The 24,229-nt window shown below is 33.6% G+C and overlaps 1 protein-coding gene and 1 pseudogene across 1 annotated transcript in view; both read right to left on the minus strand.

Moving 5' to 3' along the window:
- KCNT2 (potassium sodium-activated channel subfamily T member 2) overlaps positions 1 to 24,229 on the minus strand; it is a 550,024-nt gene that overhangs the window by 139,188 nt on the left and 386,607 nt on the right. Inside the window, exon 14 of the mRNA XM_069074469.1 lies at positions 15,949 to 16,057. Within this exon, the coding sequence (XP_068930570.1) occupies positions 15,949 to 16,057 (109 nt within the window). The remainder of the gene's footprint in view (positions 1 to 15,948; positions 16,058 to 24,229) is intronic.
- LOC138150908 (small ribosomal subunit protein uS5 pseudogene) lies at positions 6,082 to 6,970 on the minus strand (annotated as a pseudogene).

Genomic DNA, 24,229 nt, shown 5'->3' on the forward strand with positions numbered 1-24,229 from the left:
AAAAAAATATCAGATATTGGCTTGTCAACAAGAAAACTTCTGGGCATTTTTCCTATGTTTTCAGTTTGTCTATTTTCAGGTTATGCACATTAATATCGTGTTAAATTAAGTGAAAAAATGAATAACTTATCTTTCAAAGCTATATATACAAACTCTCAAATGTAGTTTTTTTAAATAATTATCCACTTCTTCCATTGGTTACTGAAAGTTAACTATATATGCTTTCTAATGGCTTTCCAAGGAACTATCCTTTATTCTTCTTTGTATTTTCCTAAGAACACAGGAAAATGCTATCTACAAAGTTGATACTTTATATTTATAAAGATCTTTATGTTAATAACACAAATATATACAATATAAATGTTTTGTTATGTTGTGTAACATTTCTACATGTTAAAACATATTAAGGCATAGCATATGAATGCCATTTATAACAAATATTTGTTACCAATATAAAGAAAATACAAATATTCAATTACTGGAGCAATCAATCAATAGTTATCAAGTTCCTACTATATGTCAGTCACAGTGTTAAGTAGTCCATGTATCTCTTACAAAAGCTTTTGCTATATGACACCATCAAAACATCTTGATATCCAATGAAGCAGTTGTAAAATACTGGTCCACAATCAAGATCCACCCATTTTCTGCCTTATTTCATGATGTTTTTGTACCTCTTAGCCTAAATGTCCAGAGAAGTGATGAACATGGAGTTTTTGAAACAAAAATCTCTAACCTACATGGCACAGAACCATATTTTCACACTGTTGTATCTATCTGGAACATTATCTAACTCCATGTAGATAAAATACATGAGCCAGAATACATTCATTACACCTGTGATTTCATATAGGTGGACAACTCCGTATATAGATCCATAGAGTTGCCTCAGAATGAGTTTAAGCTGTGTGTCCAAGATCACATCCAAGGGACTTGAGATGTGTTGAAGGCAGCATTGAATTCATCTTTCTGTTTTCAAGACTATTTCCCTATCCATCTCATAACTCTCAGAGATTTTTTTTAAGTTTTATATAAAGAATACAGAAAAATCTAAAAGTACTTATATTTCATATGCATATAGCTACAGAATTTTAAAAGTAGCAAATTAACGAAGGCTCTTAGATCATTTAATTGTGCATACTGCCTTTGAAGCATGCCACACACATGAAACTCAAATTGAATCTTCTTATAATTGATACTAAAAGACAGTCAGGTATATCACTAGAAGATAGAGTCAGTCATTTAAATGATCTACACTATTGTTCTGAAATTGCTAGAATTGTGTTATGTTCTGTCACATCCTGTCAAAATTCAAAAAATTGTCTATTACAACTATTCTTTTAAAAAGCACTTGACATTGATAATTATTCTTCCTGGAAGTCTTTTCTTTTTTACTTTCATAATGGTGTATGATGATTGATTTTGTGATTTTAAAAATAGTTTTAATAAATAAAAGTTGCTCACATGTGAATAAAATATTCATTAGAAATCTTAATATTCTTATGTATCTTTTTCATGTAAGTTATACAACTTTTCTCTACACTTATAACAACAGTGCTTCTTAATTTTAATCTCAGTATGTCAGCAATTTTTAAATACTAGACAATTAAAAAAAACATGAACCCATGCATACCATATAAAATCAACAATGCTACTAACTAGGTCTGTAGACCAGAGATTAAAAATTAAAATAAAAAATGGATAAGAATGACCTATATGTACAAAAATGTTTATAGAAGCTTTTTTTTTGTGGTGGTAAAGAATTGGAAATCGAGGGATGCCCATCAATTGGGGAATGGCTGAACAAGTTGGTGTATATGATTGTGATGGAATAATATTATACTATAAGAAATTATGAACAGGATGTTCTCAAAAACACATGGAAAGTCTTACATGAACTGATACAAAGTGAAACGATCAGAACCATGAGAAACATTGCATACAGTAACAGCAATATTGTACAATGATCAACTGTGAATGGCTAAGCTATTCTCAGGATACTATGATCCAAAACTCTTCTGAAGGACTTGTGATGAAAAATGCTACACATATCCAGAGAAAGAACTGATGAAGTTTAAATGTAGATCAAAACATACTTTTTAAAAACTTTCTTTTTCTTTTTTTGTTTTTGTTTTCGTCTGTGTTTTCTTTTACACATGACTAATATAAAAAATATGTTTTGCATGACTGCAGACATACAACCAATATCAAATTTCTTGCTTTCTCAATGAGGGGAAGAGGGAGGGAGAAAATGTGGGACTCAAAATTTTTAAAAATGAATGTTAAACCTGTTTTTATATGTAATTGAAGAAAATGAAATATAATATTAAATAAAATAAATAAATAATAAACTATGAACTCAGGGCTCTATATCATTAGGTTAGTTTATTCTGATCACACATAATCAAATGACAGACTAAAAGGAAAGAGCAGTTAATTAAGAAAGATGGGATCTGTGTTCTGATTCCCAGCTCAACTACTACGCGCTGTCATGTTGGGTAAGTCTTGGGATCCTCACAGCTAACGTAAAATCTTTCAGTGCTAAAATTTTACCCACTTCGTCCCCTCTCCCAAATACAGCTAATGTCAAAATGCTACATGGATCTGTACAACAGGCACAATGCCACCTGGGGCCTCTTTTCTCTCTGAGTATAACCTGGTTCTACTTATACCTCTGTGTCCTCCTCTTCCTCCTCCTCATTCTGTCTTATTTCTTTTTCTTTTCCTTCTCCTCCCTCTTCTTTTCCTTGTCTTCTGCCATCTTCCTCTTCTCATTTTTCTTCATTACCTACCTACTTGTGACTGTTCCACTAGATTTTGCACTCAGTTCTTTTCTCTTCTAATTAAACTATTAGTGAAATTTGTAAGGCTATAAATTATATATATGTAAATATATATGTGTATGTATATATATATATATACATATTAGGATCTGCATTGGTAAAGGGAGTTTTCACACTTAGGAAAGCAAAAGTTCTTAAATTGTGTGTGTATGTGTGTATGTATGTGTGTGTGTGTATAATTAATGTTCATTCCAAACATTAAACCAATTTCACTGGAACTAAGCTTTTTTCTTTAACCTGCTCAAAGATATTTGAAGTGTTTTAGCCTTTGTGAACTATCTGTTCTTTGAAACTTGTGCCTTATAGAACTTTTTCTAAGAAGTGTCCAAAGGAGGCAGTGATATTTTAAAAATAAATAAATAAAATAAAAGTCCTCATATGCACAAATTGCATTGTTTTGGAGAAGCAAAGAACTGGACGGGGCAGAGGCAAAAGTAAATGCTTGTTGATTGGTCAATGGATGAAAAAATTATGTAACATTGATGTAAAAAATATTGTTGTGCTATAAGAAATATTTCTATAGAGAAGCATGTGAAGATTTCTGTTAACTAAAGTGAAGTGAAATAAAAACCAGAAAAATAATATACATAATGAATAAAAAATTGTGAATTGAAGGAACCACACCTCTAAAACAATTGAAACTCAATGCTGTGAAGCTATAAGGACCAAACTTGGACCCAAAGTAAGAGTATGACAATGTACCTTCTTTGCAGAGGTGGAAAAATATGGTGATGTAATACTTTATATTATTTCATATTGACTAGTATTCATATTTCATATTTACTGGTAAGTTGGTTAGTTCTGATGAATTATTTTTTTCTTTTTATTATTTATTCATTTCATAAGGGTCAACTTTGGGAAAGGGAGAAAGAAATACATTAGGAAATATAAATGAAAAAGAGATATCAATTAATTTTTAATGAGTTTTTACCTCAATCATGGCTATGTAGCTTACAATTTGAACTATTTGTCTACATGGTATTTAGGAATTCTCTAGACCAGAGGTCTCTGAACTTGTTTTTGTTTCTATGATAACCATATTCCAATGACACTGTTTCCCTCTATAACCCTTTGTATTTTAGTTTATTCATTTAAAAACATTTCCCCTGAGGAGTCCATAGCCCTTACCAGATTGCCAATATGTGTGTGTGTCTGTATATGTATATTCTTTTAACAATTAGAGAAGGAAAATATCATGAAAACAAAAGGTCTTTTTTCAGATTATGAAAATGGTCCACAAATTCATAATTCAAAAAACATTTGGCTTTTTTATAACTTTTATACTTCTTGTTTCCAGTACTGTGGTAGTTAATTATTTCCTTCTTTTTATATATTCTCTGATCCTAATTTAGCATAACAAAGTAGAGCATGTTTTTAAAACTTGAATTTCAATATTTTCTATAAATTTCTCTATCATCACATTTATATTGTCATGGCTTAAAAAGTTGCTTTTTTGCAATTGCTTTCACAGTTCCTTTTACACTTAGTTTAATTTCTTGAAATAAAAACTGTCACATATATCCCAAAAATCATGGGACATGACCATAAAGTTTTGAGACAAGTATCCATAAAGGTAATTTGAAAAACAGTTTAGTTACTATTGCACACATATGTCAGGTATTCAAGCATCTAATAAGAACCTACTATGTGCTAGGTGCTGCTGTGTTAAATTCTGGGGATACAATGAATAGTAAAGGACAATTACAACTAACAAGAAGCTTACAGTATAATGGGGGGAGAACATGCAAGCAACTATGAGCAAGTAAGATATTGTGTGTGCTTGTGTGATATGTGTGTGTGTATATATATGCCTATAAATACACACACATATATAGTAAATTGGAGTTTATCAACAGAGGGAAAATACTAGCAGTAAGGAAAACTCTTTAAAGGGGTGTAATTTAGCTGACATGAGGAGGGAAAATGTTTCAGTGGGGGACAATAAGAGAATATGGCAAGAATTTGGAGATGAGTGTCTAGTTTGAGGAGCAGTAAGAATGTCAGTATTACTGCATCACAGTGTGTGTGTGTGTGTGTGTGTAATGTGGGCAGGGGGAGGGGAGTAAATAACTAGTAGAACAGTATGGGTTACACAGAGTTTTAAAAGTCAAATAGAGGATTTTATATTTGATCCTGGAGGCAACATATAAATATATAAATAAAAGTATAATTAAACATCCAGTGTAAAAAAACACTAAGATCTGAAAAATAAAAAATTAGAATATTTTAAGTCCACTTAAGTATTACCTATAGGCACATTATAAAGATCTTTTGTGGAAAAAGTCAATTTCAATGTAATACCTTAGTCTCCCCCCCTCATTTTATTGAATTTTTGGCATAGTGAAACATTGTTAACTAAGTAAATGATAGATGAAATGAAATGATGGATTGGATCCTGGACATTCCCTTCCCCAAATTTTATTTGGTTGTAAATTATTTTGAATGTTACCATCTCAACATAATATTTCTTTTTCAATAATCTTATTCTCCTTTCAAACAGCCCTAGGGATATACCAGAATCTTCCCTTTCCAGATCGCATTGATTAAAATAAAAAAAGTGGTCCAGTAAGTTAATAAACTGCTCTTCATCAAATAACCACTCCTAAAGAGGAATAGGTTACAACAGACTTTGAAGATGTATTTAACAGAATTGAAAGTCATCTTTAATTTGATTCTGCTAAAATTGTACAGCACCCTTTGGAAATGTTCTGCATTTCCCCTACATTGAGAATTTATTTATAGACTGTGGCATAGAGATTTCTCACTTCTCTCCCTTTTCATCTATTCAGAATACTTTTTTAAAAAATCATCTCCTACCACATTCCTATTTTCAAAACCCATCTCCAGTCATTTTGTCATCTGAATCAATCTCAGGTTCTGTCTTCTTGTTACAATTATGCCTCTGTACCAAAATTTCAACCATAACTCTTCCTTTAATCAATATTTCTGGCTATTTTGCCCCATTTATTTATTTATTTTTTAACTCACTAAACTATCCTTTTCTTTGAAACCTCTCACTTTCATCTTCCTGCCTTCTGCTACAACCTTAGAGGATCTTCTCTCTATATATTTGACCTTTGACCATCCTCTCATCATTAAAAACTTCAAGTCTTTCACAAACACCTCCAGTAATAGTTCATTAATGCTGAAACTATTTAAGCATCAAAAATAACTGCACAATTCCTATAAACCCAGTCTTATTTTTATCTGCATATTTTTGCTCTGTATCTAAATAATATTTTTTTTAGCAGGCAAAGTTCAATTTATTTGTTTATAAAAAACCATCTATGTGGTTGCCACAGCAGCTGCCTGGGTCCTCTGGACAGATACTCGAGTGTGAGTCTTCACAAGATGGTCGGTGAATTCCTGATAAGGAGACTTAGTGAACACAGTCTCCTTCCACAGGTCTGGGGTTAGATAGCTGTATGTTTTGGAGATGGCATCAAGGGTAGCTTTAGTGAAATTGCCCAGAGTGGCAGTACAGCCTCTTGCAGAAGGGCAGCAGTCATCAATTCCAGCCATCATCAGCAGCTTTTTAGGCACAGGAGCTGAGACAATGCCAGTACCTCTAGGCGCAGGGATCAGGCGCACCAGAACCGACCCACATCATCCAGTGACCTTGCAGGGTACTGTGTGAGGCTTGCCAGTCTTGTTCCCCCAGTAGCCACGTCTCACAGGAACGATGGACAGCTTGGCCAGAATGATAGCACCTCGAATAGCTGTGGCCACTTCCTTGGAGCACTTGACACCCAGACCAACATGGCCATTGTAGTCACCAATGGCCACAAAAGCTTTGAACCTGGTACGTTGTCCAGCTCTAGTTTGTTTCTGAACAGGCATGATCTTCAGAACCTCATCTTTCAATGAAGATCCCAGGAAGAAATCTATGATTTCAGACTCCTTGATAGGAAGGGAGAAAAGATAAATCTCTTCCAAAGACTTGATCTTCATGTCCTTGACTAGCCGGCCCAGCTTAGTAACAGGAACCCACTCCTTGTCTTCCGCCTTTCCTCCTCGGGCTCCGCGGCCACGCCCGGCCTCGACCTCGGCCCCCACTGCCAAAGCCACCGCGGAAGCCGCCCCGGCCGGCCTCCTGCACCTCCTGCAGCACCGGCGTCGTCCACCATTTGGTATTCACTAGAAGTAGAAGCTAAATAATATTTCTTATTATTTTGAATTATCAAAGCTTGGCATTCCATTTACTGGAATTATAACTTTAAGTTAGTCTTAATCCCATTATCCAAGATACTTATGGTATAGTAACCTATCAGAGGTAAAGCTGAGCTTGTCTAACAGAGATTTATACCAGTATGGATAATGTTTTATATGTTCTTTTCTAAAAGTTTTGTGATTCTCTCTCATGAAGCAATTGGCAAAACTTTAGGATATTTTGTGAAACTTCAGAGACATCTGTATAAGGGAATAGGGGCAACTAGTTAATGGAGAGATGTTCCTTGAAACATCTCTCGCATCTTTTTTCAGTCTTATGTGTACATGTGGAAAATTTCAGGTGGCAGCCTATTTCCAGACTACTTCCATTGTTGAGGGACTGGCACTATGTGATGACAACAATCTTATTACTATCTATGAAGCCAGAGCAACAAGTTGGTTACTGACACGCATAGAACAGATATTTGGAAGGGACACCGCTACCCCTTAACACTTTATTTTTTTTCTTTTGTGGCTAAGAGGATGCAATACCCATTTGAGTTGCTTCCTGAGAGCTAAGTTTAGGGGGTGCTGTCCTGTCTCTCCTCTTAGCCAACAGCAGCTTTGAGAACGCGCATGCCTCATTCTCATTAATGTTTGCTGCCCTCTTTAAGAACTTGGCAACCTTGAGATGGCTATACACCAGTAGTGACCTTATAAATATTTCATGGCCTGGAGAGAAATGTACAACCCACAGGTGATATCTTCTTCTCTGTTGGTATAGCAGCAAAAATGAGTGGAGTATTAGTAGCCATAGAGAAGCAGCCCAGCCCACCAGTAGATTATTCTGTCAAGCAGAGATGCTTAGCCCTAAAAGGAGTCAACTCAGCAGAGTAACTTGTTTTCCACTGATGCCACAGACTATAGCACACTTCATGAGGTCCCAAGACCAGAAGTGTGTGTGTGTGTGTGTGTGTGTGTGTGTATGGAGGGGGGGGGGACATCATTTCTACACATATTTGCTACATGTGCGCCTTACTACTATTATACTCTAAGTCAGTGCCCACTCTACCTAAAGGCTCTTTGTGAATTTGTGGGAGAGTGCAAATCAGACTTTAGGAGAAATATTTCCTACCCACTATTCTTATTATACTTTCTTAATGAATCCCTTTTCTCAACACTAATTAATGTCTCCTGGTAAACTTGTAAAGGAGAACACACAAGGTGGGGCTAGTAATCAACAACACTAGAAATCAAGCCCCTCAAAGATACTACAGAACTCTGATGAGAGAAGTAAACATCTTATCTTCTAGGGCCCCAAACATTGATTGTTTTTTTTTTGGAGGGCAATTGGGGTTGTGACTTGCTCAAGGTTACATGGCTAGTTTTTTTTTGTGTGTGTGTGTTAAGTGTCTGAGGCTGGATCTGAATCCAGGTCCTCCTGACTCCACGGCTGGTGCTCTATTCACTGAACCACCTAGCCGCCCCTCCCAACCATTTATTGGTAATGGACACATGTATATCTCAATATGTAAGCAAAAGATATTTATTTATTTAAATTATTTGTTTTTAATTTATATAAATTATTATAATTATAAAAATATAAATAATAAATTATTTTTTAGAAAACACTAAGGTCTGAAAAAAAAGTTTTGAGAATAAAGTCCACAAAAGAGTCATTTCTCTCATAATGTCCCAAATGATACTAGCAGTGGCACATCATATTGCTGACTCACACTGAGCTTACTAGCCAATAAAATGTCCAGACCTCCCCTTGCAGAACTGCTACCATTATAACCATACCTCCTCCATGTGGTAGCCTGATATTGATTTTTGAAACTATATATGAGATTTTATTTGCATTTATATCTATCAAGATTCATATTATTTGGCTTAACTCAATATCAATTTATTTTTAGATACTGATTCTATCATCCAGGGTGCTGGGTGTTCCTCCTAGCTTTGTATTATATGCAATTATGACAAACATGCCATCTTTGCTTTTTTTCCAAATTACTGCTAAAATATTAAACAGCACAAGGACAAGCACAGATCTTTAGAAATTCCACTGGAGACCTCCTGCCAAGTTGGCACTGAACCACTAACAACTATTCCTTGAGTCCAGCTATTATATGAATCACAAAATTTGAGAATGAGAAGATATTTATTCTCATCCATCTAGTCCAACCCACATAGAAAAGAAATCACTACAATATCATGCTAGGCAAGTAGTAATCTAGCTTCTGCTTAAAGACTTCCAATGAAAGGGGAATCAACAGATCTCAAAGCAACCCATTCCACTATCAGGAACTTTGATTGTTGGAAAATTTTTCCAAACATCAAGCACAAGTTTGCCACATTACAGCCACTGGTTCATTGTGGCTTCAAAGAATACACTTAATCCTTCTTTTACATAACAGTTCTTCACATACATGAACACAGCCAGGAGTGTTGTGAGGCTCAAACAAGACAATGGATGCAAAGCAATTTGGAAAATTTAAAGCACAAGGTAAATGATAGTTGTTATTCGTATTTTCAGCCTATGCTCACCAGGTCTCTAGTATGTTGACTTTATTTCCTGATTCTTCTACTGAATTCTTACTTAGCTCAGGCAATGATCATAGAGCAAAACTGGAATGTGATAGTAAACGTTTAATAACTAGGCTCTCCCCCATCTCCAAATAAAAAAGTATGTGCTCACACTTTCAAATTTAATCATTACATTTTGTAAATCTATGTAATCAAAAAAGTAATAAATAATTCTCTGATTATTAGGTTGCTGATTTCTGAAGTAAGAATGCTCAAAGTGAAATTTTAACAATGATTTAACAATGAGCAAGCCATTTAGAGTTAACTTCAGCAGACCACTGACACACTACTGTGTCCCTCCTAATTCTTCTCTTCTAAAGGCTAAATATCACTTGCTCCTTCAACTGATTATCATATAATACAGACTCATGGTCTTTCACTGATTTAGCTGATCTCTAGATGATCTCCAGCTGCTGAATGTCCTTCTTAAACTGTTGTGTCCAAAACTGAATATACTAAAGATAGAGTCATTCTTCTCTTAACAGAGCCAGCCCATATAATCACACTAGCATTTTGGTTGCTGCATAACATTACAGTGTCATACTGATGTTTGCAATCCACTTAAATACCCTTTTCAAACTGTGAGGTCTCACCATGCTTCTCCAGACTGGGCTTGTGAAATTTACTCTTGGAACTCAGGTGTATGACTTCACATTTCTTCCTATCAAATTTCACCTTACTGAATTCAGTTTAATCCTAGCTTGTCAAGACCTTTAGGGATATTGATCTAGTCAACTAGCCTTAGCTATCTTTTCCAGCTTTGTAGCATTCGAATAGATCCATGTAGATCTAAATATATTATTATCTTGTTCACACCTCCGCATTCCTTCCCCAAGAACAGCATGATAGACTTTTATTAAATTCCTCATGAAAATTTATACATATATATATAGATATATAGATATACACACATATACAACATTTTCTTGATCTAAAAATTTAGTAATCTTGGGCAAAATTTAAAAAACCTTTAGTTTGGCATAAACCTATCTTTGATGAAGCCATGTCAGATCTTTTTAAACATGGCTTCATTTTCTAGATCCTTACTAGTCATGTCTCTAAAAACCAGAAATTTCCTTAGAATCAAAGTGATGCTCACAGGCTTACAGTAAAGGTCAAGATATTTAACCTTTCCCAGTCTTTTTCTGCCTACTTCTCCCATTTGTCATAAGCTTAAATATCAATGGTTGTAGTCTGACAATCACATTTATCAGTTTTTTCAATACCAATGTTTTGCTTATTCACATCTTTCTCTTTAGATGATTTCTATTCCCTCCCCATTACATTTAAATTGGTTGCATTGTTGGCTTCAGAATTTCATTCTTGAGGTTCCTATCCCTCCTGACCTAATTTTCCTTTTAAAGTTTTGTCCAAGGGTTCATACATAGCTTTTCTCTGAATTCTTGGAAATCTGTTCTCCCAGCATACAAAATATATATATATATATATCTCAGACTATAACTAGCTTTTCTCTCTCATTCTGTCACATATGCTATAAGAGAATGGTCACTTCTCCCACAAGAAATTCAACCATTTTCAACCCCCCATCAACCAGTGAAACTAAAGGACAGAATTTTCCCTTTGTTAGTCCATGGGTAACCCTCTATCCACTGTTGTGTTCTGTCTCTCTTATGCTAAATAAATCACATAATTTCAGAATCACAAAAACTCAGAAATAGATGGAACTTTAAATATCATACAGAATAACCCATATGTGACAGTGAATACCAATTACAACATCCTAAAATTGGTGACACAGTCAAAATTGAAGATTTTATTTAAAGTAAGCAAGATCAAACATACTTTCCTTATCTATACACATAAATTAATATTTAGATAGATACAACCAGTGAGATCTTCATAAGTATGTAATTCCTGATTTTATTTCTAATGTTTTGCTTGCTATACATGTATGTAAAGGTTGAATACATGCTGATATAATTTCCAACTATATAATGCTCTATAACAATGTGAGAATTACACTTTCATATGCATATTGTGCTGAAATCACAGAATAGCATCTTTAATTTTATATTCCATTAGTGATTTAATATAACATGCATAATGCATTTGTTGTTCTAGTCACCATTTCTCATTATACATACCAATTCATTTTCCTTTCTTATTAAATTAAGACATTTATACTGCCCAAATTATACTTATCCCTGGGGAAAATTATAAAAGTATGTACTTATAGGTGGGTTCTATTAATGTATTTAAGAAGAAACTTTAGAAAACACATAGTGCACCTATATTTTATAAAAACAAAAAAAATCACTTCAAACTCCTTAGTTGAGTGACAAATGATAGTACAATATACTTGATGACATTGAACATATTAGATTTGATGCTCCCAGGTATGCACACATACATGGGCATATAATATACAGATATATTCTTGTACATATCTAAATGTGTGCTTGCATGTATGTGCTTGTGTGTATTTACATATATGCATATATGGGAGAATTGAGTTTAACCTATTTAATTCTTGTTAGCAAGCTTATTACACTAATCATGCATCATTCAACAAAAATCTGCAATGATTTTTTTACAAAAATGTAACCACTTTTATTATTCCATCTAAAGTTTATTTTTAAATATTTAATAATAATCATAAGTATATACCTTAATAATTTTAGCCTAAGAAAATCAACATAATTTGAGCCACATGAATATCTTAGTTTAACCAGAAAGGGAGATGAATATATGTGTACATATACATATCTAGAAATACAAAGGAGAATCAAGTGAACATGTTTAATAATGTGCATATATATGTAGTTTAACATGTTTAATAATACATATATACACAAATACATACACACATATTATAAAAGTGAGTTTACTGAGATTTCAGGGAATAAAGTTGTTATAAACCAGAAGATTTTATGAATTTGTTTGCATTCAAACTAGCCCAATCTGAGTAGTCCTCCAATGATGAACTTTAAAATATGGCAATATCAAGCTCATTTTCCCATTATAAGTTATTTTTTAAAAAGCAATACACACAAAATCAGAGTGGGCTCTGTGCAAATAAGATTTTTCCAGCAACCACAGAACTCCCCTAATATTCCAATGAAAAATATCACATTACATATAAAGTCATTTGTAAGACCGAATCTTAATAAATTCACCAACTTATTTGGATTGCCTGGTTCTACAATGTTTTCTTATGTCAGATACATGCAATTCATATTAGAAGTATGCAGAGTAAAAGTCCTAAATTTTAAAGGAATTGATCTTGCTAATAACCATTAACTTAAGCATTCAACTTCATTACTACAAAGTCACTGTTGATGTTAAAATAATCCATGTTTTGGCCAATAAGCATTGTTGAAAAACAAATTATGAGCCTTTAGGGGTGGAAAATTGCTAAATTTATCATATTTAGTTATTTTGATTAATTCATTCATTCAACAAGCCTTTACTATGTATCTTCTTTGGGCAAAGAACTGAACTATCTCTTGGATTCAAAAGCTAACCAAAAAACAGTTTCTACCCTCAAGGAACTTACATTTCACTGAGTTGGGGAGGATGAGTAGTACAAACATTAAACAGTTAATAACAACAATTTGAATATGGAAAGAACACTAACAATAAAAAAAGAAATCATGAAGGGCATTTCATAAGAATTGGGACCTGGGTTGAGCTTTGAAGAAAGCTAAGTATGCAAAAAAAAAAAAAAAACCAAAGTATTTTGTTTGAATTGTCTGGAAAAATACTGATAGAATTGTTCCTACTTCCGAATTTTTAAATATACAAATATTCAAAGGACTCATCCTGCCTTACTTTATGCAAATAAAGTAAAACATATATTTAAGAATCAAATTCATCTCCAAAAGGGCTAAGCTATATGCAATTATCTATGTGTTGTATTTATAGGCACCACATCATATGAAACAGATGTAATTCTGAAAAATTCCCTGCAAAATAAGATTATTCAAATCAGAGCATATTTCTTAATTGATTTACAATACAAAAAAGGGACCTTATCTTCTATGTATTCAAGAGAATCTAATCTCTACCTAACAGTTACAGTTAATATTGTGTTTCATACTAATATCTGTAGCCATACCAGCCTTAAATAAAATTGAATGAAGGTCTTTTGGGGTGCCTCAATAATGTTTTATTGAGAAAAAAGTACAAATATGTCATTACAGCTCAGTGTGGACTATCCACTTCCAGTGCCCTGTGCCTTTAGGTGAATAGCAACTGAAATCCTATATCAGTCCCAAAGAATGCCCAGGACACTCTCTTGGATTCTACCTAATGCACCATACTGTACAAGCAGGAACAGTAAACTGGAAAGTAGGGGGCTAAGGTAAAATCCAGGTTCTGCCATTACCTAGTATTGTGACTTTTGGTAAGTCGCTTAGCTTGTCTGAAAGTCACTTTCTTGAATTAGAAAATCCAACTCTTAGACTAGATGATATCAAAGATCCCATCTAATTCTAAAACTCTATGAATATGTAGCATAAACACTAAGATTATTCCGATTAGGAAGATACCCATGAGGTGGGTCATCTGGTTCAACTTCTTCATTTTCCAGATTAGTAAACTAAAATCCAGAGAAATGATAGCAATTGCCCAAAGTCTCAAAAGTGCTAAATATTAGAAGCAGATTAGAACCAGGGTAGTCTGATCAGGAGTCTGATTACAAATTCAGGGCTCTTTTTCTTGTTACCAAAAATATCCCCCCCATGGTGTGGCCAGGATGTGAGGACATCTATGAAATTCGGGATCTTTAATTAATTTTTACTTAACATAACATTTACTTTTATGTAGTACTCTGGCTAGAGTTAACAATATTGTCATCTATCATATTTTAAATCTTTGCTGTGTCTTTGACAATTTAGCATGAAATATGTGCTTAAATAACAAAATGAGATCGACAAATGCAAATCCCTTACTTTACAGATAAGGAAAGTTAGGCCCCAATTGATAAAGTAACTTGTCCAAAGTCATTTTCCACAAAAAGGAATGGAGCATAGATCTCATGCCTAGATCTTTTAAATTCTCAGTACTTTAGAGGCAGCTAGGTGGTGTTGTGAATGGAGGGTTGGGGCTATCAGAAAGACCAGAGTTCAAATCCGAGCTCAGACTCTTTATTCGATGTAGGATCCTGGGCAAGTCACTTAACCTCTGTCTCCCTTGGTTTTTTCATATGAAAAATAGGAATCTTGGTAGCACCTACCTTACAGAGTTTGTTGGGAAGGCCAAAAGAGATATTTTTAAAGCTTAATGCAGCATTTGGTATGTGGCAGTCCCTTAATTGTGCATATTTCTCTTCACTCTGTCCATTCTAGCATGATTGCATCTGATTCCAAGAGACCATTTTCCTTACCCTAGATCATACCCTAATAGAGCCAAGTCAAGTCAAACCAACAAGTATTTAGGTATTTATTGAGTGCCTATATTATGTGCTAGGCACTGTGCTGAGTATTTAAAAATACAAAGAGAAGCACCTCTTCCCCTTAGAGGGGAAAAAAGCCCCTAGTTCTCAGAGATAATATGCAAACAACTATCATAAACAAGATATAAAAAGAATAAGTTGGAGACAATCAACAGAGGGAATGCACTAGCATTAAAGGGGATCAGAAAGGCTTCTTTCAAAAGGTGTAATTTTAGCTGGGACTGGAGGGAAGTCAGGGAAGCCAAGAAATGGAGATACAAAGGTAGAAAATTCCAAGTGTGACTTGAAATGACAAAATTATTAAATTTGTGTAATTGCAAAGACCATAAATATGCAAAATGAAAAACTGAAAGGAAAATTTACCAATAAATGCATTTGGCTTGGAAAGTTAGAATTTTTGCCTAAGGTACTAAGTAAGGAGTATGAAATTTCAGAAAATAGAATCTCTCTATTTGCAGCATATTTCATAAAATGAAAGTCAAAAACAAATTCTGAATTTTATGCAGTTCCAAAGGGGCCTATCATGTGCCAATGAAGTTACCTTTCTTCTCCATAAACGATGATTTCTCTTCTCTTTTGCCCAGTTATGTAACTTCACAAAACAGATATCATTTTGATTTATAATCACTTTGCAATATACAATCACCTACTTGTAGCTCCAGGCTCAGAAACTAGCTTGGGAGTTGGTCAAAGATATGACCATTTGGCAACATATAAGTTACTGATAAAACCCAGAATCTTAAAAATGGAAAAATAATTTAAGATTTGCAAAGAAGTCAGTGTGATGAAATTGGTTTTATCTCTGGGTTCAAGTAATACTGCTTTACTCAATACCAATCTAAAATCCAGTTGAAAAATCTTTGCTTCATGACATGTCCAAGTTATATAGTCATACTCACATCTATTCTAAGATTCTATTATTACTGGGAAAAAATGTGTATATATACTTACTGTCCTCTAGAGGTATGGACCAATAGTGTGATAAGGGTAGAAGTTGCTGGGCAGATGCAGTTTAAAGCTAACATGGCATATTTAAACTCCTCTTCACAGACAACATGATCTGTTCAAAAAATGCAGGTCAATTAGTTAACATTTATCATTAAAAACATGTTAAACAAAATTTAAAATGAATTTTTTACTCTTTTATATTTCCAACTTACATGTTGAAATTGTTTGAAAAATTTATGCTTATGCAATTTTTTTCTTCAATTTCACTTATGAAGACAAAAATAGACTGAAACTGGTTTCACAAAATCATGATATCATGGCATAAACATTTTGAAACATCTTAAAGGTCTTTGAAATTTCATTACATACAGAGATTGCTTTGACCTTTAAGTTATATATTCACACAATAGTTTACAATTTTCAAAGCACTATCATTTCATCTGATCCTCTCAGAATCTCTGGAAGTTATTTCCATTTGTCCAATGTCATTTCCATTTTATAGAAGAGGAAAGTGAGGATCAAAGAGTTTAAGTGAGTAGTGTAAGGTCATGGAACTAATAAGAAGCAAAACCAGGATTTAAATGTAATTAAAAACTGGTGCTCTTTTCATTACACCAAGGTAAGGTGTGTGTTCGTGTGTGTGTGTGTGTTGAAAACAACAAAAATATTTTCAGATCATATGGTAATATCCAGCTATCTGAAAAAAAAAATGAATTTGGATAGTTCCTGTCAAAGAGACATAGGGGAAGTTTTCCTATGCTCTTAACCTTCTTCCTATGAAGACACCCTGCTTTTCCTCTCTCTCTGAGAACACCATTAAAGCAAGATTTAACCTTTCAGGATCCTAACAAATGATCATCTAAAATAATTTGAGAGGGATCGAGGAGGGAGGGGTAGAACATAGCTAGGGTTCTACTATGCAGGAAATTTTGTGGAACCTCCCTCTAAAAATATATGTAGATGAACAACTCAAACAACTTATAGTTTTGGAGAATTATTTAGAGCACTGAGAGGTTCAATGACTAGCACATGTCCACACAACTAGTATGTATTAAATATAGGATATGAAATTAGGTTTTCATGATGTCACCTAGCCCTCTATATGCCATTTTCCTTCAAGAACATTTTCAGAGTTAGTTCATTATTTTTCCATGTTCTTTCTCTTTTAAAAGAAGTCATATGGATTTTAAACCTTGGAAAATGTGAACTAGAAAACATAAACATATACAGATATAGATATTACTAATGATTTAAAAAGATGATAAAGAGAGATAGGCAGAGTTTGAGACAGAGATAGAGGAGATAAAGATAGAGATGATAGGGATAGATACATGTGATTCGTCTAATTCCAAAGAGAGATAGATAGATAGATAGATAGATAGATAGATAGATAGATAGATAGATAGATAGATAGATGATAGATAGATAGATAGATAGATAGATAGATAGATGGATGGATGGATGATAAAGATAAATGACTTAAACAAATCCAAAACATTTGAAGGAATTTTTTCTTATCTTTCAATTCAATATTCTTTACACCATGCTGCATTATTAAAAGTATAAAGCTACAAAGTTATAAGCTGGATTCCTTAATTAGACTTTTAAAAATCAGATCTTTATAGTCATGCTACATGTATACACAGTTATTCCTTCCACATCAAGGGGCTGGGCTACCGTGCCCCTGTGATCCATGTAAAATTTTTGGCCCTCCCTTCATATCAAAGAAGAAATTTGATTTTTTTTCTTTTTTATGGAGTATTTACAGTATCTCATTGTAAAAATGTGGTTGATATTATACAGTACATACATTTTATGTATTTCTAAATTTTAAACTTTTTCTGTGTTGTCTCCTGGCCTGGATGTATCTTCTGTGGCTTTCACAAAACTCCCCAAGAATTCTAATTTAATTTCTTATGCTAACCCACAACATATCAAAATTGTGATGAGGAAAGTCGTGATGGGGAATGTGTAATTGTAATTACCAAAGATCCTTCTCTCTAATTGCCAATGAAAAGTAGTCTCCAAAATCCATTCAAGCGAATCATGCCTTTCCAAATACAAGAACAGATAGAAATACCAAACCTGAATTACAAATCCTCTGAGAGGGAAGGTCTTAGTTGAAAACCTGCTTTTAGACATGTACTAGTAGTGAGACCCTGGCCAAGTCACTTAATCCATTTCCCTCAGTTTTCTCATATGTATGGAGATAATATGGGATGGATAATAGGTTTTACCTGTTAAGGTTATTGTAAAGATAAAAGGAAATAAAATGTTGTAAAGTTCTGTGCAAAACCTAAAGCTCTATAAATGCTATTAAATGCTATCAATATTATCATACTATCATCATCATCATTAAAAGGGTTTTAATTTTTTGAGTGGCTACTTTTTATATAACCATATGCCTTTTTTATATTTACATTTTACTCATTATTTACCATATTGAAAAAAACAGATCAATCACAATAAACAGCAATTATAAATACTAATTTTCCTTCCTAACTTTTCTACTTACAACCTTTGTTTCCTTGGTCAAACTACTTAAGCTAACTGATGCTCAGTTGCCTCATAAATAAAATAAAAGAGATTGAACTAGATATCTTCTGATGCCCTTCCACTTCTGTGATCAATGATCCTTTGACTAGAGTGGTATAATCACAGAAATCTGCTGTCTTGAATAGAAAGAAACAAAAGACATGCAGGTATCAAAATGGATGATTATGAGAGAAAATCATTTTGTATAAAATCTCAGTTTAGACTAACAACAACATACATAAAATTCCCGAGATTCACAAAGTATGAACCTAGTTCTGGGGAGGCACAGGAATGTTAACCACACCCTGCTCCTCTTGGCTTAGAGTCCTTATTAGAAAATAAAGAAATGGAATATCATGGGCTCCCGACCCATGTACCCTAACAAACTATCTATTCAGGATGATATTCCAGCAATAAAAGAAGACAAAATACTTAACTTGATAATATTTGTAAATGCTTTCCCCCTAAATAATAGTTATTTTAAATAAATCATGATTTTCTTCCTACCAGGTTATTTTAGGTTATGGAATTGCCAACATAGTATATTATTGCTATGTAAGTTCTAAAACAATAGGTTTGAAAAAAATCTGAACAAACACTGATTAAACAGTATAGACCGACAGATAACTATTTAAAATAAATAGAATATTTACAGATATTCTTTCAAATCTATTTTTATACATGTGTGGTGAAAAAGAATTGGTGCCAATGTATTCAAAATGCTGAATATCAAAATCTCTGCTCATAGAATCCAGCCCTTTTTGAGGACTTAAATTGTATGAATACAGCCTGTGATTTAGAGCACTAGAAGCTTCTTCAATGCAGTTGCTAAGCAACAGCTCTTTGGAAGGTTGTAAACAAAAGCAGCCATGCACAGACTGATGTAGTTCAGTATTGCTTAAGAAAAATCAAATATTACTTTTTGGTTTTTTGGAAAGGATTGATTTTTAACAGAATGGAAAACAATTAAATATTTTTTAAAAATATTTTTGCTATTCATGCCCTGCATTTTGTAGGAAGCATAAGAAGCATTCAGAACATCTGAAAATGCATGTCAGAAAAAGGAGGTACTTTCTTTGCCTTAGATTATGTGATGGTTCACTGGATTGTTATGGAACTGAATTCTCTTTATAAAACCACAATAGCCAGGTTTTAACAATCAACTTATTTTTGATTGATTAATCTGTTCCAGTCACCATAATAATGAAAATAATTATTCTGTGGGTAACCAGATCAGACTATTAGCAATCCCACCAATTGCTTAGCAATTGCCTTGTGAATTGCCAATGTAATTACATAAGTATGACTCTACAAACATTCCAGTTCCATGAAAAATGAACATATCACTATTTAGCACCTCATATATCAATCTTAATTTGAGTCAATGAAGATTGTGATACAAAATCTTGATAGTACTACCTGTTCAAAATTTTACATGGCAAAATCTATTTCTCTGTTTTCAAAAAGGGAATGGATGCAGTCACCTATAGACAAGTGAGTGGGACTCGAGTTCTGGCAAAATTCTAGAACAAATGATTAAGGGGAATGGATTTGAAACAATTAGAAAGTGAAGGGGTGATCAGTAATTAGTACCATGAGCTTGTTAAGAATAGGTCATGCCTCATTTCCTTTATTAAGAAGGTTAATTAGGGTCTGTGAGTATAATGCCATGGACACATTATGCCTGACTCCAATGATACATTTGGTAAAGTCTCTCATGTTATCTTCATGTTGAAGAAGGAAAAAATTGAACTAGATAATAATTCAATTAGGATTCCTAACTAATTGAAGACTAAGACTCAAAAACTAGAGGGACCAATGTCATTCCAGAGGGAGATCTACTAGAATAACCCAGGAATCAGTACATGACTTTATTCTATTCAGCATTTTAATCAATGACCAGATGAAATAATAGACAACATAGTTATAAAATTTGTATATGACACAGTTAGAAAATAAAGTCACCTCATCAGATGACAGAATTGGGTTTCAAAAAGATTTCAATAGGCCTGTTTACCTATTCCTATCACTAAGGAAAAATACTGATCAATCTAAAGGCCTATTCATGGGGGTTTGTTAAAGTATCTTTCACAAATACATGATTGAATTTGTGTGAATTTTTTAAAAATTTCCCCCATAAAGTCATGTGACGTTATCATTATCTCGGAGTTGAAAGAAATGTCAGAGGACAAATAAGGTATCCCTTCTATTACATCCCCAACTGTTAATGGAAGGGGATGGGGGGGAGTGGAGGGCAGAAACAGAAATTTATCCAGACAATTTATTTAGCAATGCATGTGGTTGCAAAACAGGTAGCCAAGGACCCCAAAACTTGGTTTCTACACAGTTAAAATTAAATTTGGAAGGAATGAAAAAGAGGATTCTAAGGATTGAGACATCTAGTTTCTTAATGTTGGAGGGAGACACTGGGGCGAGAACGAATGGGGGTAGTTTTGTGACATTCCTTATGTTAGGTGACCTTTGGGAGGGGGAGTAATCTTGTGATTCCTTCAAAATCAGATGACTTACAAGCAGTTGAAACTTAGCTTCGCAAAATGATGGATAAAGGCAAAATAGAGTCACTAATGTTATTCATTAATGTAGCACAACACATGGTCATTTTATCTTCAACTAAGACTGGCCTGTACTCCTGATTGATGCATGCCATGTTTCATTTCACTTAAATATCAAAGAGACAGCTTTTTACTCTGTGGAAAGAAAAAAGAATAAGTTCTTTGGCCACCTCCTCTACAGCCTCCCTACCACAGGTATCCTTTTTCCTAACACATCTCACTCCAGCTCTGGAACTCTGATCAAATCAATACTGCCATTGTTTCTTGATGGAGTGTATGGATCTTTGCCTCTAAGGTACCATTCACCAACCCAGGAAATTTGTAGATCATAGTGTCCCTTTATGGTAACTGCTCCTTTCTGGGTATTTGTTCCCCTATTAGAATTTGACTTTCTTGAGGATAGGTTACCTCTTTCCTTTTGAATGTATATCCCTATAACTTAGTATAGCATTTGGCACACAGTGACTCTTTAATGAATGCTTGTGTTCTTCCCTCCTGCCTTTTTGCCTTTCTTTCTTCCTTTATCAGGTATACCATTTCACATTTAGAAGCTCTAACAGGAAGATGTTCTTTTTTCTTTCCACTGAGTAAAAATCTGTCTCTTTGATTTTTAGCCACTGTTTTAATTCTACCCTCTCATATCAGGTAAAACAAGGCTCATCCACCTTCCCCATGATAGCTATGCAAATATCTGAAGACTGCTATTGTGTCCTTTTTAATCCTTCTCTTTCCAAAGCTAAATATCCCCAGTTTCTTCAATTGATCCTCACAAGGCATGGTCTTCAGACATTTCATCCTTCTGATAATCTTACTCCAGAAGTCAATGTCCTTCATAATATTTGTCTCTGAGGAACACTCAGATTTGATCTAACAAAGACAACCTATAATGTGATATAATATTAGTAAAGTATATTAGAAAACCTATTCCAAATTCTGCATTTCAAAGATTAAGAAGCTACAGCCTAGAAAATTTAACTACAAACTAAAACTGAGCCAACAGTATGATATGCCAGCTCATATCATTTGGCCATTATGATTATTTGAATAAGGGAAAGACATGGGTAGAAATGATAGCTGACTTTAAATATGTAGGATATACGTATTATATATGTATATATAAATGCACACAAAAAAACTAGGGTAAATATATAGAAGTTTCAGAAACATGTTTTAGAACCTGATAAAGAAGTACGTCCCATCAATTCCTAGAGTTCTCCAAAACTAAAATGTTTTATGATTGTCAAAGTGTTAGACTGGCTGAAGGGCCAGTAAGGTAGGCCTGGGGAATTCAAACCTTATAAAGAGGCTTCTGTCTATACCACCACATTAAAATCTTCACTTTAAGATCCCAAAGGACACTCTATTCATCTTTTTTGCTTGACTTTTTTCAGGCCACATCCTCCTTGATTCATAGGCTTTCTTGCAAGAAATGGACAATAAAAGGATGGAAGCAATCTCAACAAAAAATTTTCTTCATCAAGGCAGGGGAGCCACCACATTCTGACTCTCATAATAGTCCCTGATGTGCTATCTAAGAAAGTGGATATGGCAGAAAGAAATCAAAGGTAAGACCAACAGTTGAATGAGAATAGGAATATGTGTGTGTGAGTGTGTTATATAGAAGGTCAGTACTGTAAATATAAATAATATTATTAGAGCCCTGAGGGATCAGTTTTCATATAACTCTGAAAGAGAGGAAGATACCATTTGGGGAAAAGTCACCAGCTCTATTATTGAGGAAAAAATAAAACAAAAGTATCAATAACTACTGACATATACATATTTTCTCATCAATACAAAATCTTTATTGGGAAGATTTATATATATATATATATATATATATATATATGTATATTCTTGAGGAAAACATAAGAAAGAAATGGACAGAGTTTTCCAGACAAGATCCTAAAGCAGAACATTCCATTTTAGTCACAAATTTGAATTGTAAAAAAGATCCTACAATGTTGTAATTTGTTGATAATTAAAAACATTTGATGAAATGGAATACAATTGTATGATAATAAAGGATGTATATGAGAAATTCAAAAATGTATGAAAAATGCATGTAACTTAGCACAAAAATAATCAGAAAAGCCACACATATGATAACCAAGTTAATGTGTTGGGTAGCCTCTTAAACTGACTAATGCAATTCCTTTTATAGTCTGTTGTTTCTGGCTATGCCCATTTTTATGGTTTTTAAGGATATGTTTGCCTAGAAATTTTGTACCTTCAATGAGTGCCATCCTTCTTCTGGGAAATACAAATGAACTGACACTGCTTTTTAGAGAATTTGTACATGCACATATATTTTAAATTTTAAAAATAATGATGATGGCTAGAATTTATATTGTGCTTTAAAGTTAGCAAAATGAATGTCCCTTAATAAATCTTATATAAATTCCAAAATAATAAATGTAGTTATTTTTTCCTGTTTTTCCATTCATGTTGCATATGCTGACTGATCACACCAGTTGGAGAGATGTCTGCCATCAAATCCAGGAAATGGGTAGGGGAAAGGAATCAAGTCTCTGTGTTTTAGCTCAGAACTCTAACAAACAACTCTTTCAAATTGCTACAGTTAATGATCTCAATTTAGTGGGACCCATAAGCAGGGTCCCATTAGTGGGACTTCTTTACAATGTAAGCAAAAGTGTGATGGTAAATGTTTAATAACCAACTTTCCTGGTACCTCCCCAAACCAAATATACATACAATACTCTTTTTAAGTTTAATCTGTATTATTAACATTTTCTCCATCACTTTATTAAACTGAGACAATCAACAAAATAATAAGTCAATCATCAATATGAAGCACTTATTTATGAATTATAAACCATCACATTAAAAATTTTACAATTGACTCCTATAAGTTGGTATGAGCTGGCTGCAGCAAACACCTAAACATAAGTGAAAACAACACCAAAAGGAAGCCAATCTCTGAGTAATTTAAAAATCAATATTGGTTCTGAATAATAGACAATGAAACAAATCTCCCTCCTCTCCGAAAAAAGGCAAGGGAAGAATATTACATATAATTTTGGATATGATTACTGTATATGTTGTTTTCACCTAATTTTTTTCTTTGTTATATGAATGAGTTCAAATCTGGGGTAGGATGAAACGGTATATATAGATATAGATAGATATAGACATATCTATAGACATGTGTAATA

This window comes from Petaurus breviceps, unplaced genomic scaffold, assembly GCF_028583685.1.
Source record: "Petaurus breviceps papuanus isolate PSGF00001 unplaced genomic scaffold, PetGlider_PUasm1.0 90895, whole genome shotgun sequence".
Taxonomy (NCBI): Eukaryota; Metazoa; Chordata; class Mammalia; order Diprotodontia; family Petauridae; genus Petaurus; species Petaurus breviceps.